Raw genomic sequence first — 14,174 nt, 5'->3', positions numbered from 1 at the left:
ATTCAGGCCATAAAAAACTGTCGCTTTGAAAATTTTTTGTGATTTTTCGGGCGAAAATAATCTTGAATCACAAAGTTGCGACATTTGGAAAATGCCATGTGAAAATGATTTTGAATGCTCCCAAATGACGGGGGGCTGTGACGACAGGAAGGTGTTTAGTGGGCCATGTCGAAATCTTGTCGTTTAAAAATAGAAACGGAAAATCTATTTATTAACGCGAGTGAGCCAAATGGCTGCCAAAAAATGTATTCAAGGTTTTTGTTTATTTTTTTCTTGGGTAGCGAGTGTTTCCATAATTTGTTTGATGTGTGCGATTGATAATTGATTTAATTGGCAGGGCAAGGGGCGGGGGTGTGCTCACCTGGCTTAGGTTACTAGTAGAAATCCATTAAATGCTAAACATCTTAAACGCGTAGGGTCCTAGAAGCTCCACCGGACCACAAGATGATGACATGGCCGGCGGCTTGGAATTGAAATTCAACATGTAAGCTATCCTTGATGGGTGGTTTGTTGGTGGTTGGTGATGGTCATGGTTGACAAGGGGATGTGAGCCTAGAAGGCGGCTTCGTAGAAGGCGTAGAGCAGGAACAGCAGGAAGGCCAGGATGAGGAAGGTGGTGAACAAACTTTTGGCCTCATTCATTTTGATTGATTCCGATTTGGCTGCTGGCTAAAGGGATGATACGGTATTAGGTATGCGATGGATCGGTCGACAGACGCAAATCACACACTTGTGGGATTGGGTTTTCTTAATTGCTTGGAGGATTTCCAACCGTTCGTAGCTAAAGGCGCGCAATAACTGAATTTCCCGATCTGAATTCCACTTCTCCACAAAAAGTTGGCCAGCGCTTGGAATTATGGCCATTGCCTGGGGCGCACGCACCACCCACCCACATACATGTGTTGATCCGATTATATAGACGATATATAAAAAATTCATTTATATTTATATATGTATGTGTATATCACCGGCTATTTGGTTGTATGTGAGTCCAGTTGTTGGTCATATTTTTGACGCGGCACAAATATTTTCTAGATCTGTATATATACATATGTGTGTAGATTGGTCTGCATATTAGAAATATATATATATGTTTTCGAATTCCATGCGATTCTAGCCAACTTTCTGTGTTCTTTGAACATTATTCATTTGCTGGACTGCACCTAGACAAATTGCTTTTTCCGACTGGACCTTGTCATTTGAAAAATGTTTTGTTTATTTATTTTTTGGCTTTTTCATTGGGGAATATGTTTTCCTCTCCAGTCGTGTGTTTGATTAACATATTTATTTACTTTAGGCTGAAAATTTGTACATCTAGCCAAACTGTTGCCTTAAAACGTTTTTAAAAATTTAAAGAATCTGGAATAATCACGTAGTCCCAATTGAGTTTATGGCACATTTTGGCCTCAATTAGCATTTCAAGGTTCGTGATTGATGTGGATTTATCTCGATTAAAGTCAATGGGTAAATGGGGTAATTGAAATTGGGTACATTGAAACAAATAATACTTTTACTACGAAAATATTTTAAGATTTTTCCAATATTTTTGTATTTATAAGCTTAAAGGGTTCGATCATCTTTAACTTACCTTTGATCCTGCCCTAAGGACCATCTACTTGCCGGAAACATTTTACAATACGGCATAGATGAGGTAGAGGAAGAAAAGCAGGATGGCCAGGATGCCAAAGGTGGTGAACAAGTTGCGGGCTTCGCTCATCTTGATTTAATTTGCTGCAGATAAAATATTTATTTATTATTAGGTTAGAACGGACAGATTTAAATATTTTTCCCTATTTTCGGATTACTTATACACGAAATATTTTTTATTTGGCGCGTGAGAAGTTTATCTTCATATGAACATAAAAAAGGCGGCAATAAATTTTCGCTGAACACATATTGTTTTGTTTTAAAATAATCTAATCAAATAAAATTCAAAAAAATTTTTATATAAAGTCGACAGATATCAAAGCCATATGGAAAATATTAAATTTTTCTTTGCTTTCGTCGTCGTCTGGCTATATCTATATGATATTTCTTTGATTTTCTGATAGAGCAATCAAAGAACCGTATGTCTATATAGATTGAAATAATTCCAGTTTTATAGATTGGACCGGTTCCAACCGAAAAAGAATTGAAAAGACCTCGGGTGCGGAAATATTTATGAACACGGCACACTTGAATTCGATTTGTTAACTCCCACAATTTTTTAGCATTCGTCTGGGGTCCTCAGGTCACTTCACTTCTGGCCCGGATTTACCTTGGTTTTTTGTCCGCTGGGGAAAGACACAATTTTGTGCTATTAACTGGTGAAAGCCTTTGGCTCAACTAAAACCGTTGGCCCGTCCACGAATTGGGATATAGATGAAATACTTAGCGTTCTGCAAGCATCCATACACACGCAGTTAGATCATATCTGACAAGTGGATATAGATTGGTGGGCGTGTATTTGTGCTTTCGGATATAGCATACATACATAGCGAAATATTTTGTCCCATTGGCCAAAATGAGACGCCACTACCAGGGCCAGAGTGCAGACTTTTTGGAAAGTCGCATAGAAATAACATCGAAAATAAATAAAATAAATTTGCTGCGCGCCATTTGACAGTTTTTCAGCAGCCGTTGGCCGGATCTGAAGCCAAATGACCAACAATAACAATACGCTCATTAAAAATAATTTTGGCATCTAGTATATGGCTTGTTCCATTTTTCGAAACATTTGCCTCGAAATTATTGACAGCGTTTTGGAATTTCCGCAAGTGCAAAGGAACTCAAAACATGAGGTTTAAATTGGGCATGGGATCTACAAGTTATTTTGCTTGATTTAGAAATAGCACGGGATGTTTATCTTGTTTATATATATTTTTTTTCTTTCAAATATATGAATAGAATTCAACTTGAAAAACGTAAATCCTTTCTACCTAATACCTACTTAGCGAAATCACAAAGAGTTTTGTACAACGCCACACCTCCTTCAAACCTCCAATCATATCGTCTGTTGACATAAAAATACCAGCAAAAATGTTCATAAACAACTGTCACACATTTCGGGTCCTTGACTTTTCTAAAAAAACATACACTTTCCCTAAGCTGACACTTGTCATTAAGTCAATTTGGAAATGCAGTGCGCAAATGGCATAAAAACAAAATGGTTTGACACAAGAATATATATACATAATGACCAAGATAATTATGGAAAATCAATGAAATTTCATGTAGAGGAGCCACATTCATGAAATCAAAAGAAAGAATAAAAATCGACCTGATAGAATCAGGTTTGTTGGTTGAGCTATTGCAGCTGTGACCACATTGCGTATGCGCAATATGTGTTAAGCACTAAAGGATCATTTTTGGTATAAGTTTTTCAAATATTTTTCCAAGCACACTACACTCCTCATAGGGGATTTTTATTTAAAATTCATATACTTCAACTTGTTAAGTCCGTTTTCATTTATAAAGCTAAATCATTATGACATAACTTCATTAATAGGCGATGTAGGGCAAAATAATAGATAGTAGAATAAACTCGGTTCCGGCTATTACTATTCCTAATCTATATTAAAATAATAATAACTTTAAGGCAATGCAAAACAAGAATATTTTACATAGTTCCAATTGATCAAATATAATAAAGATTTAAAGTCTAAGAACTTCTAAGGTTAAGGGCATATTCTCTCAAATGCATGTCACTGTATGCGTAGAAAAGAGCTGTTCGCTCTCCGCTCTCTCGCTCTTGAACCAAAATTCGAGAGAGCCTGGAGCCACCTATAGGGCCACGCGAAAAAATCGTGTGCAAAAAAAAATCATATGGCGTTACACATCTTGTTATTCTAGTGTCTTTGGCAAATCGGAATACAAAGATCTTTAAGGTTAAGGCGAGTTCCAATAAAGAGCGCAAAGAGAACTTGAAACTTTGATAGAATCGAGAATATATAGCTCAATCCACAGCTTCCGTGGCTTATCAAGTCATTAGGGAGGAATTCCGAGCACAATTTTGCGCAGTTTTTGTGGAACAAAACAAACGAGCGGATCACAATAAAATATACACTAAATGCGGTGGAAGCTTCAGTTTGTTTTATTCGCTATAATACACATAGTGAGGTCCCAGAATGGAGAAGATCCGGAATCAGATACGGAAGTGGAAACGGATTCCGAGGTAGAATCGAGCCAGTTTTTTAGCCATTTGTACAAAAGCAACTTGCAACAGTTGGTGAAAATTAAGAATGACTCAATGGATCCGTGCGATGACTTCTATGCACATGCTTGTGGAAACTTCGATCAAGCGATGGAAGAAAATCCCGATGATTTTCTTCCACCTTATCTGTATAACAAACAGGACAGAATGAACTTCTTTACAGCTGTGGTTGGAAATTTTGAAACTGTACCAGGACGATTGATATCTCAACTATATGCGGAATGCCGAAAGAGGGGAGAACGAAAGGTTTTCTTCACCCCCACTCGATTGACTTCTCACTGGGAACGTATGCTCGAGGAGATTCCATTCCTGGCCAGGCATAAAGAGGTGCTCTCTTCCTGGCCTTTCTCTAAACATCAATGGGAGCGAAGGCGCCTTAATGGGCAGCTGAATTGGATAGTTCTGTCAGCTCAACTGGCAGCCCATGGCCTACCCACTTTACTTCATATCTACTTTGCCTTGGATACGATTTATGTGAGTCCCATGGAAGAGCTGCCCTGTCCCAGTATCGCGGACTTCCAATCTAGCCTATCTGATGTCTTGGGAGTTCGGCATCATCATGTAGCCCACATTATATCACGTGAGATGAGGGTTCTGTGTCGAGGAATGAGAGGAGAACTTCAATCTGTAAGAAGTTTAAGCAGGAATGCCAGAAACACCACCTCCAGACCAAGTGAAGAACAGCTCCTCTTGGATGAAAACACCATGGATTATTTTCAGCAGTATTTTGCCGCACTTAACTTTTCCGAGGAACGGCTGGTGGGAGCACGTAAGTTTCCTCTGGATGTCAAGAAGATCACGCAAGCCTGGGAAGTTCTCCGAAATACGGAACCTCGCATAGTGTACAACTATGTGATGTGGCAGGCCAGGGAGCAGCTTCGATATCCGGACTGCTATAGGGTATCTGAGGAGTTCGAGAGACTACTGCACGCTGAATACTGGCAATGGCATGTTTTGAGACCCCATCTGAGCAAGGAAGTTGCTCTGGCATCCTATCAACTTCATACCACTCGCTTCCAGAAACTAAGGAGATCCAAGTTGTCCAGACGAGATTGGTATGGGCACCTGTGGCCAGCTTCTGTGGAGAAGAAGGAGCTTCAGGTGGCACGCATTCTCCAAAATCATGCGGAAAACTATCTGAATATAACTGAACTAAATGAAAACTACGAAGAATTGAAATTCGAAAATAATTCCTTTTATGGAAATCTTCTGATCCTTAGACGGGCTCAACTGCGTCATAGTTTTGTATCGCCCTATGTGGACGAGGAGGATGTAAATCAGCCAGCCTATTTCTTGAGGCAGTTCCTCCACTTTGTGCTGCTTTCCTTGCACCGCCCTACTTATCACTATTATGCCACACAAGGCTTGGACCTTTGGAGGGATTCACGACTTCTCTTAGATACCGATGGCCACTATACCGCCTTGGATTGCCTAGAAAGGCAATCATTCAAACACTACGATGCTATATTGGCTCCAATTTACAGACCACTTGGTTCGCACGAGATCGCCGAGATCTTCCAGTTTTATCGCTCTTTTCAGTATTCCCTCACGGACTATCACTTTTGGCTTCAGGGTGAAAGGTTCGCCTTTGCCGAGACCTTTGTGATGGAATACTTCGGATTGGATCCACACAGGGTACTCTTCTATGCGGTGGCCCAGCAGTTATGTTACCGCCAAACTGAGATATTTGCTGCCCAATTGAATAGGGGCTACATGAATCTTCCCGAGTTCCAGGAGGCCTTCAAGTGCGCAGACGAAAAGGCCATGAATCCCCCATCCAGATGCATGATCAACATGTGTGAAAGGCCACTTACTTGATGTTTTCAATTTTAAAATTTAAATATGAAATCATTTTAATGAAGAGATCAAAAATAAAATGTATTGTTATATTCACCTAGTCATTTGAAATATACTTGTCATCAACATTCATTATAAAAGTTGCCAATTTAAAAATGGTTTAAACAAACTCAACCGCCCACAAGTTTTATAGTTTTTACATATGAAGATTAGCTATTCATATTTTAATGAATTTGACAATATTGCCCACATGTCGGTCGTTTAAAGACACAGGCGGGAAATGTCTTTCCATCTGGCCATTTATACGCTTTTTGTTTGACATTCCATATAGCAGAAAATTGGCATTCACACATTGATGATACAATAATATATATTAAGAGTCGGTTCCGAGTGGATTTTTCGTGAGGAAAATCTGTGGGCGTTCTAGACACACGTACCGGTAATAAACCGCAAAGGCATCAAAAACAATTCCAGAGCAGAAAAACAAATATATTGGCTCGATCGCGAGTCACATAACGGCCATAAAGAAAGCTCCAGTTGATGTACTTATATTTATATTGTTTCTTTCCCCGCTTAAATTAAATTACATACCTCATTCTAGTTTGTTTTCATTGACCCGGGTCAGGAAGTCTTCCAAGTTATCTATGTGGGTCTGCAGAACTAGACCGAGTCAATAATAATTCAAGATTCTTGGTAAGACCTGATTCCTATAAATTCAAAAGACCTGCGAGCATTCGCCTTTGTACGTGAGCCAAGATCCGCTGGTGATAATATCAAAAAAGTTTTCATTCAGTAAACGTTGCTAATTGAAACCGCAATCACGTAGGCAAGTGTACATATTGTCTATGAGTGCATATCGTTGAGTGAGTAAGTGTTGTGTTAATGCATTTATGAGTTTTTCTCAAAAATTATAAACAAATAGCGAAAACTTCTGAATTTATGAAAGAAATGAATGAAAGAAATATGAAAACTCACAAGGCACCGAAAGAAGCGAAACACTTTATATTACATTCTGTTGAAACTTCTTGAAATAGCTTACATATTACACCTTATTTTCTGCAACTTAAATTCTCAATTCGGTTTCACTTTTCCGCCCGCAACTCTCACTTTATAGCCACACTCAATCCAACCATCAAAAGTACTCACTCATTTGCATATCTCATTACAATTTGGCCAAAATCGTATTGACTCGAGCAGCCGGCTCTTAGTTTCTCCAACGTTTTCAGACCGAACGCTTCACGAATCTGGCCAAGAAATTAGATTTCAAATTAATCGGAACTGCAGTTGGTTTGAGTTTCTAGATTACAAAATGCACTGGAGATTTGTCATTGTTTTGCTGCTTCTAGGTGGGTAATTCCGATGATTTATAAGTGTATTTATTTAGTCAAAAGATTATCTTCAGCCAGCTTCAACCGGGAGACTATTGGAAAGAGATTTCTGCATCTAAAACCTATTCCCATTCAACATGAGGATGAGAGCACCACTGAGGGATCTACTAATCCCACACCCACCACCACAGCACCGCCCTCGAATAGGGATATCACCATCGGTCCGTGCAAATGGGCTATAGGTCGAAGTTGTCCGGATCCGGATGTCAAGTATTACATCTATACGCGCCATAATCCGATGGACAGACAGTGCCTACACATCGACGAGTCTCTGGAGAAGTCCAATCTGACTGACTCCTACTTCAACCCACGTTATCCCACTAAGATTATCATCCACGGCTATAACTCGGATATGTTTCTACATCCCCTGCAACAGATGAGAGAGGGTGAGTCCAGTAGTTTCGATACTAACCAATTTTATCTAATATAAATTTTGATATATGAATAGAATACCTGGCCAAAGCGGATTATAATATCATATATGTGGACTGGAGTATCCTGTCGCCAGGACCCTGCTACATAAGTGCCGTTCATAACACCAAACACGCTGGAACCTGCACTGCCCAGTTGGTAGAGCGCCTGGTGGAGACAGGCAATACGGATATCCACGTAATAGGCTTCTCATTGGGAGCACAAGTGCCCAACTATATAGCCAGGAATTTGAGTTCTTTCATGCTGCCAAGGATTACGGGACTAGATCCAGCGATGCCTCTTTTTATCACCTCGGGCAAGGCGGATAAGCTGGATCCCAGTGATGCCAGCTATGTGGATGTGATACACACGAATGCATTGGTTCAGGGAAAAATGGAGAGATGTGGTCATGCGGATTTTTACATGAACGGTGGAATCATGCAGCCAGGATGCAATGGACAGAAAATTAGTATGTCGTGTCTGGCCATTTTATAAGTGTGGGTTCTAATTAATATTTCCACTTCTCAGATTCCTTTGCGTGCAGTCACCAACGTGCTCCAGCGTACTTTCTAGAATCCATCCGCTCACCCAAGGGTTTTTGGGGATGGGCCTGCAGTGGCTACATATCCTACCTCCTGGGAATGTGTCCCCCAACGAATTTTTTGCTTGAAGCTGGGGAGAATATACGGCCCTCTACGAGAGGAATGTTTATGATAGACACCAATGACAGTTCACCATTTGCCCTGGGCAAGTGGACGGATCTACCGACTTTGGGAGCAAAGCAGCCACAGTGGCGAGCTCCGACCCAGATACTGAAAGCGCCTCCAAATCAAGGTGTGGATCCCCTACTGCATCACATCGATCAGTTTGGTAAACTGGCAGCCAACTTTAACAACCTTCAGATGTGGCCCACTGAGCAGGATCCCTACGAGCATTGGACGAGCTTCAGTCCTGAACAGAAAGAGAACGATAGCGATGGTGATTCTGTCGAAGAGCAGGACCCAGTAGAGTTTATTGAGCAAGATGACAGACAGATGATAAGTACAGAGGCGCGTCCAACTCAAAGCTGGTGGGATTACAGAAGGAATCTTACATATGGATTCATGGAGGATAACATATTTGCAGTGCCCACAGTGGATTAGCCCTATTCGATGTTTTAAGCTACTTAAAATCCTTCCTTGCCCCCATTCCTTACTAATGTATAAGAGTCACTTAAGTTTATATTCATAGTTACAAATACAATTCGAACGAAATAAATTATGTTTAATACCTAATATTTTACAAAATCTGGAAAGCTATATGTTTAGCATTATGCCAACTTTTTTTATGTTTTATTTTTTATCCAGCTAAATAAATAGGTAAATTTTGTGTAACATAAAAAGCCTTACTATACTGAACATAAACGAACATAAAATCAGAAAACGATACAAAGGTCTGTGCACCCCGTGCTGAATTATAAAAAGTATATTTTTTTCTGAATTTAAGTAAGGATTTTCGTTTGAGTTCAATTTCATTTTAATCTGTTCTATTACAACAATTAATATCAGCAAAAAATCCGATACAAATGAAAACTGTAATTCAAGCATTATATAATTAAACAATTGCGAATACAATAGCAGTTTTGTATATTTTGTAAATTGTAATAAATTTGTTGCCATCATTTGAAATGGATTTTTAGAATGTGGACTTCCGGCTCAAGATGTGAGGATAGGTCCTATTCTGGTATTGAAGTCCGTTGAGAAGATCCATGGTGGGTATATATATTAACCTTCTTGGTATACAACTTTGTGTATAAAATGGGATTTGGTAGTTAATTAACCAGACCCGAATGTCGTGTTATCTGAATATCCGATTAATTCACCCGCCAGCTACCATCCTCCGTTCTGACCACATAGCTTACACGTAAAATGCTAATTCGTTATCCGTAATGTTAATAGCCCCCGCTCTATACCTTCTTTTTAACGGTCCTTCTGGCTCTGGTCGCCGTAGCAGCCACCGATGCCTGGGGGTCAGCTGGTGTGGGTTCATCGAGATCAGCTTTTACTGTCGATTTGGTTGGGGGGGATTCGGGATCAAAATCCTCATTTATACATTCGGGCTCCTGCTTAATGTCTACCTCAATTTGCGGCTGTTCGGGTTCGCTAGTCGCCGACATCGGGGATGGAGGAGCACGTTCTTGATCGGGATCGTCGTCCTCCTGTTCGTGTGACGTGTTATTTGTGCTGACCTCTTCCTCCTCTACCACAGAAAGGTGGTACAGCCTCATCTCCTCATCGGAAATGGGAACTGGTGCGTTTGAAAGCGGATCACGCCCATTAAGTGACTTGGGGAATGCAATCACATCGCGTATTGATCGCGCACGGCATAAAATGGCAATCAAGCGATCCAAGCCCAATGCAATGCCTCCATGAGGCGGGCATCCAGACTCCAAAGCGCTCAGTAAGTGCGACAAATGATCATGTGGGATTTTCAGAATCTGTTCCAATATAAAGTGCTGCATGTCTCGATCGTGGATGCGAATTGAACCGCCGCCGACTTCCTGGCCGTTCAGCACCAAATCGTAAGCCTGGGAGCGTATGCTCTCCAGATTTTCGCAGCTAGTGGCAAAATTTTCTAGATCATCACTATGTGGCAGGGTAAACGGGTGGTGAACGCTCTCCAACTGATTAGTTTCACGATTTCGCTCGAACAACGGGAAATCGATCACCCAAAGGAAGCGGAAGTCGTTGGGCTTCTTTGTTTTGGCATTTTCCACCAGAAAGTCCTGATAGTCCAGTCGGATGCGACCCAACAATGCGCGCTGTAGGTGGATAAGGACAACAAATATTATACATTTTACTTAATTAACTACAAAATTTCTTACAGTTTCCACTTTTGATCCAATGCCCAAGAAAAGAAGATCGTTCTCCTCAAGGTCAAACTTATCGGCGACCTCTGTAGCCACATCTTCGCCTAGTAGCTTTCCCAGTTTCTCCTGCACATCCTTTGTTGGGCCAAATTTGCGCACGAACAACGTACCCTTGAACTCCTTGCCTAGGCTTTCGTAATGCTTTCGGGCAGCTCCATTCCAAAAGGCTTCACTGGCTCGCACTACAATGGCATAAGCGCCAAGATCATCGTATTTTTCCTTGAATTCATCGCTCTTTTCGATTATTTCCGACACGTTGTTTAACAGAAAACCAAACCGAGTGTCCGGCTTGTCATTTCCGTACTTTTCCATTGCCTCCTCATAAGTAATACGACGGAACGGTGTTTGCAGACGCGGAAAGTCTTTGGGCCACGAATAACGGAGGGTCTCCTCAATCAGTTGCATGATATCATCCCTGCTGGTAAATGATAGCTCAATATCCAACTGGGTAAACTCCGGCTGACGGTCTGGACGCGTCGCTTCATCCCTGTAGCAACGGGCCACCTGAAAGTATCTGTCTATTCCACCGGACATCAGCATCTGCTTGAATTGCTGCGGACTTTGTACGAGCGAATAAAAGTGGCCCGCCTTGCGAGTGGGTACTACAAACTCCTGAGCTCCGCCTGGCGTTCGTCTGAAGAGCGTTGGTGTCTCCACTTCGACGAAACCCAGATAGTTGATAAGATACTCTCGCATTTTCATTATAACAGCCGATCGGAGGCGAAGATTATGCTGCATATCATTAAATCGTAGATCCAGATACCGATGAGTAAGCCGCAAGCGTTCGCCAGCACGATTGAACTTTCGGATCTCAAACGGAAGATTTTTCTTTGCCGGATTGAGAACAACCACTTTGTCCGCTTCTACCTCAACGTGCCCAGTTTGCATTTTGGGGTTTATTGTAGCCGCTGGACGGGGAATCACTGTACCCTCAACTCGAACAATTGACTCAATGGGCACGCCTGTTTCTGCGTATTCTTCCATACCATATGTTTTCGGAGACAACAGTACCTGAGTTTGTCCATAAGCATCCCGAAGTATGAAGAATTTGTTCATGCGCTGGAACTCCAACCAGCCGCATATGACTACTTTTTCGTTGATATCATTGGAGGTTAGTTCCCCGCAGTTATGAGTGCGGTCGGCAAACTTGTTGGTATCGGCCACCTTGGCTCGTTGCTCGGAAATTACAGAGGGATTAGCAGTGGTAACTGCTTCCGCGCTATCTTCCTTGGCTTCTCCATTATTGCTGGTAAGATTGGCGGATGCTTCGGCGGCAGCCTCCTCAGCCTCAAGATCATCGATGGAAAACTTTTGTTGCTTCTCTTTTGCCTTAATGGGACCATCGTAGGGATCGTCCGGATTGAGGACCTTTACGCTGGTTACACTGACTTCCACCTCACCAGTATCATATTTCTAAAGGGAATCGCATTGATTCATTTTACAAATCGATGGAATTTATAAGTTCTTACCAAATTAACATTGGCTTTTGGTCTTCCCAGAACTTTGCCCACTATTTGGATAACTGTCTGCTCAGGTGTTGAAAGAAAGGTGTCGCTAAGCTGAAAATAAACATTGAAAATAATCAATTTGATGAAACTATTATAGCATTTTGTTCATTACCGACTGATCCTCGATCATTAGTTGCGTTTGACCATAACCATCTTTGAGCTGCAAGAATTTGTTGTTTTTGGTAGAGGGAATCCAACCAACCAAAGTCACTGTCTTGCCCACATCGTCGCGCCTTAGATCGTTGCAGGTGAGATCACGGTTTTCAAAATACTTCAATATATTCTCGTTCTCTGTAAAAGACAATAAAAATATAATGTTACCCATATGCAAGTACTAAAACACATTCCCACTTACTGGCTATCTTGTACTCGGTGCTGGTGATACCAAGATTACTCTGCTGCTGCACCATTGTGCTGTATGTGCGCTTCTCACCAGCTCTTTTGGTACCGCTGGCCGGGAAATGAATGTTAAGTATGTCCTGTACCTCCACTTCGATCTCGCCCGTTGGCATTGTTTGATTGCACGAATTGTGTGGTCGCCGCATGACCAGGCCCACAATAGTTAGTGTTGTGTTCTCTGGCATGTTGTTCATGCGCCGTGCCACTCGCGGATGCTTGTCTTCCAGAACCACAAGCTGGCATGCACCGCCATTGCGATCGCGCAGCTCTGCAAACCGATTCACCCGCTTCTTAATTAGCCTACCGGACAGCTCAACAAATAATCCGCAATGGTGATTGCGCAACTCGCCGCAACTCTGGCGCATTGGCTGCGGGGGCTGTGAATTCATATTGAAGTTGCTGGCCATGGCACTCATCAGCTGCATTAACTCATTCCCAGAAATGTTAGGACCACCCACTGGAAATGTAAGAGTGGAAATAATAGTTTATTTACTGCAGAGATATACATTTAAAAAAAGATATACATTAAAAAAAAAAAAAACAAACCAATAAAACTGTTTTTGTAAACTGTCTTCTTATTCTTTATAAAAGAATTTTATAACCAGTTGGACAAATTGAACTAAATAATCTAATTCTAAGTGTTATCTACTTACTGTTAAATGGATTTGGTCCGGGACCTGGTCCAAAGTTGTCATTGAAGCCTGGTCCGCCACCACGGTAGTTGTCGAAGTCATTGTAGCCGCCACCATCTGCATAGCCTCCGCCACCACGGCCTCCAAATCGTCCGCCGCCACCACCGCCTCCGCGATATCTGCCACTCATGATCTGCAAGCCGAAAATATGGATTAAGGATTGAACATGGACAACGCGAATGGCTAGTTCGTGATTCACGAGCACTTACGTGACCGCAATCAGCCGGTTCTTCCGCCGAGAGCAACGAGCCCGGGGTGCTTCGATGCCGAATGTGCCTATCCGCCAAGAAACCTCCACTGGATGCACTGTGCACGAGTTGCTGTTGCAGCTGAAGGCGCTGATGACTTCTCCAAAGGGTTCTGGAAATTAATAACATTTTTGTCGCCCTTTAGAATGGGTTTCCCTTTCAGAATTAACTAATGCCTCATGCAAGGGGCGATGTAGAAAAAAATTTCTAACCCAGCACGAGCTGCACACACACACTGGCGCGCACTAATCAGACAGCGACATATATATACACACTGGCCAAACGGCGAATATGTATGCGTGTAGAGCCGGGCGTCGCGAAAAAGCCGACGCAGAAATTGGCGAATCATTGGATCTTACCGGAAAAGTCGGATCGAGTGTGGGGCCACAGTTACGCCGAGTTTTTAGAGCCAACTGACAAGAAAATATTACTTATATTAGGCTTACATATGATCGACAAATGTTTCTGAAATATAGGAAAAAAAATTGTCTCTGTTTTGGCTTGGGCAGCGATGAAGTGTGACCATATGCAGCATAAACAATCGATAGATCGCGTATTCTAGGGAAGAAACTATCGAACAAACGCTTATATATTAAATTTTGTTCGTTTCATATAATTTAAGAATAGAAAA

The 14,174-nt window shown here is 41.7% G+C and overlaps 3 protein-coding genes and 2 long non-coding RNA genes across 8 annotated transcripts; 3 read left to right on the top strand and 2 right to left on the bottom strand.

Moving 5' to 3' along the window:
• Positions 1-640: 640 nt before the first annotated feature.
• Positions 641-2,369, bottom strand: LOC27207777. The gene is made up of 3 exons (XR_001600551.3): positions 2,258-2,369; positions 1,589-1,731; positions 641-669 (listed from the first exon to the last, which is right to left on the bottom strand). It is a non-coding gene; the product is annotated as an uncharacterized LOC27207777 (long non-coding RNA).
• On the top strand, positions 1,286-1,732 carry LOC123327323. The gene is made up of 2 exons (XR_006541995.1): positions 1,286-1,423; positions 1,560-1,732. It is a non-coding gene; the product is annotated as an uncharacterized LOC123327323 (long non-coding RNA).
• A 1,451-nt stretch (positions 2,370-3,820) lies between the features above and the next one.
• On the top strand, positions 3,821-6,163 carry LOC27206416. The gene has a single exon (XM_016174437.2). It carries the CDS (start codon positions 4,049-4,051, stop codon positions 6,008-6,010), a length of 1,962 nt encoding a protein of 653 aa, XP_016025249.1. The 5' UTR covers positions 3,821-4,048; the 3' UTR covers positions 6,011-6,163.
• Positions 6,164-7,185: 1,022 nt separating this feature from the next.
• Positions 7,186-8,930, top strand: LOC6732567 (phospholipase A1 member A). The gene is made up of 4 exons (XM_002079650.4): positions 7,186-7,335; positions 7,392-7,763; positions 7,826-8,257; positions 8,317-8,930. The coding sequence occupies exons 1-4, from the start codon at positions 7,299-7,301 to the stop codon at positions 8,928-8,930; spliced, it is 1,455 nt and encodes a 484-aa protein (XP_002079686.1). The 5' UTR covers positions 7,186-7,298.
• On the bottom strand, positions 8,768-14,086 carry LOC6732566 (aspartate--tRNA ligase, mitochondrial). Of its 4 annotated transcripts, none has more exons than XM_016180268.3 (8): positions 13,903-14,086; positions 13,505-13,655; positions 13,257-13,428; positions 12,560-13,060; positions 12,317-12,495; positions 12,166-12,255; positions 10,652-12,109; positions 8,768-10,588 (listed from the first exon to the last, which is right to left on the bottom strand). In XM_016180268.3, exons 3-8 carry the CDS (start codon positions 13,423-13,425, stop codon positions 9,734-9,736), a joined length of 3,252 nt encoding a protein of 1,083 aa, XP_016025247.1. In that variant the 5' UTR covers positions 13,426-13,428; positions 13,505-13,655; positions 13,903-14,086; the 3' UTR covers positions 8,768-9,733. The 4 variants fall into 4 exon arrangements, with proteins under 4 accessions (XP_016025247.1, XP_039146961.1, XP_016025248.1 ...); XM_039291027.2 differs by having other exon boundaries at positions 13,990-14,075; XM_016180269.3 differs by lacking the exon at positions 13,903-14,086 and adding an exon at positions 13,756-13,775.
• Positions 14,087-14,174: the final 88 nt, after the last annotated feature.

This window comes from Drosophila simulans, chromosome 2L (genome assembly GCF_016746395.2).
Source record: "Drosophila simulans strain w501 chromosome 2L, Prin_Dsim_3.1, whole genome shotgun sequence".
Taxonomy (NCBI): Eukaryota; Metazoa; Arthropoda; class Insecta; order Diptera; family Drosophilidae; genus Drosophila; species Drosophila simulans.
This window is presented reverse-complemented; position numbering and strand designations above follow the sequence as displayed.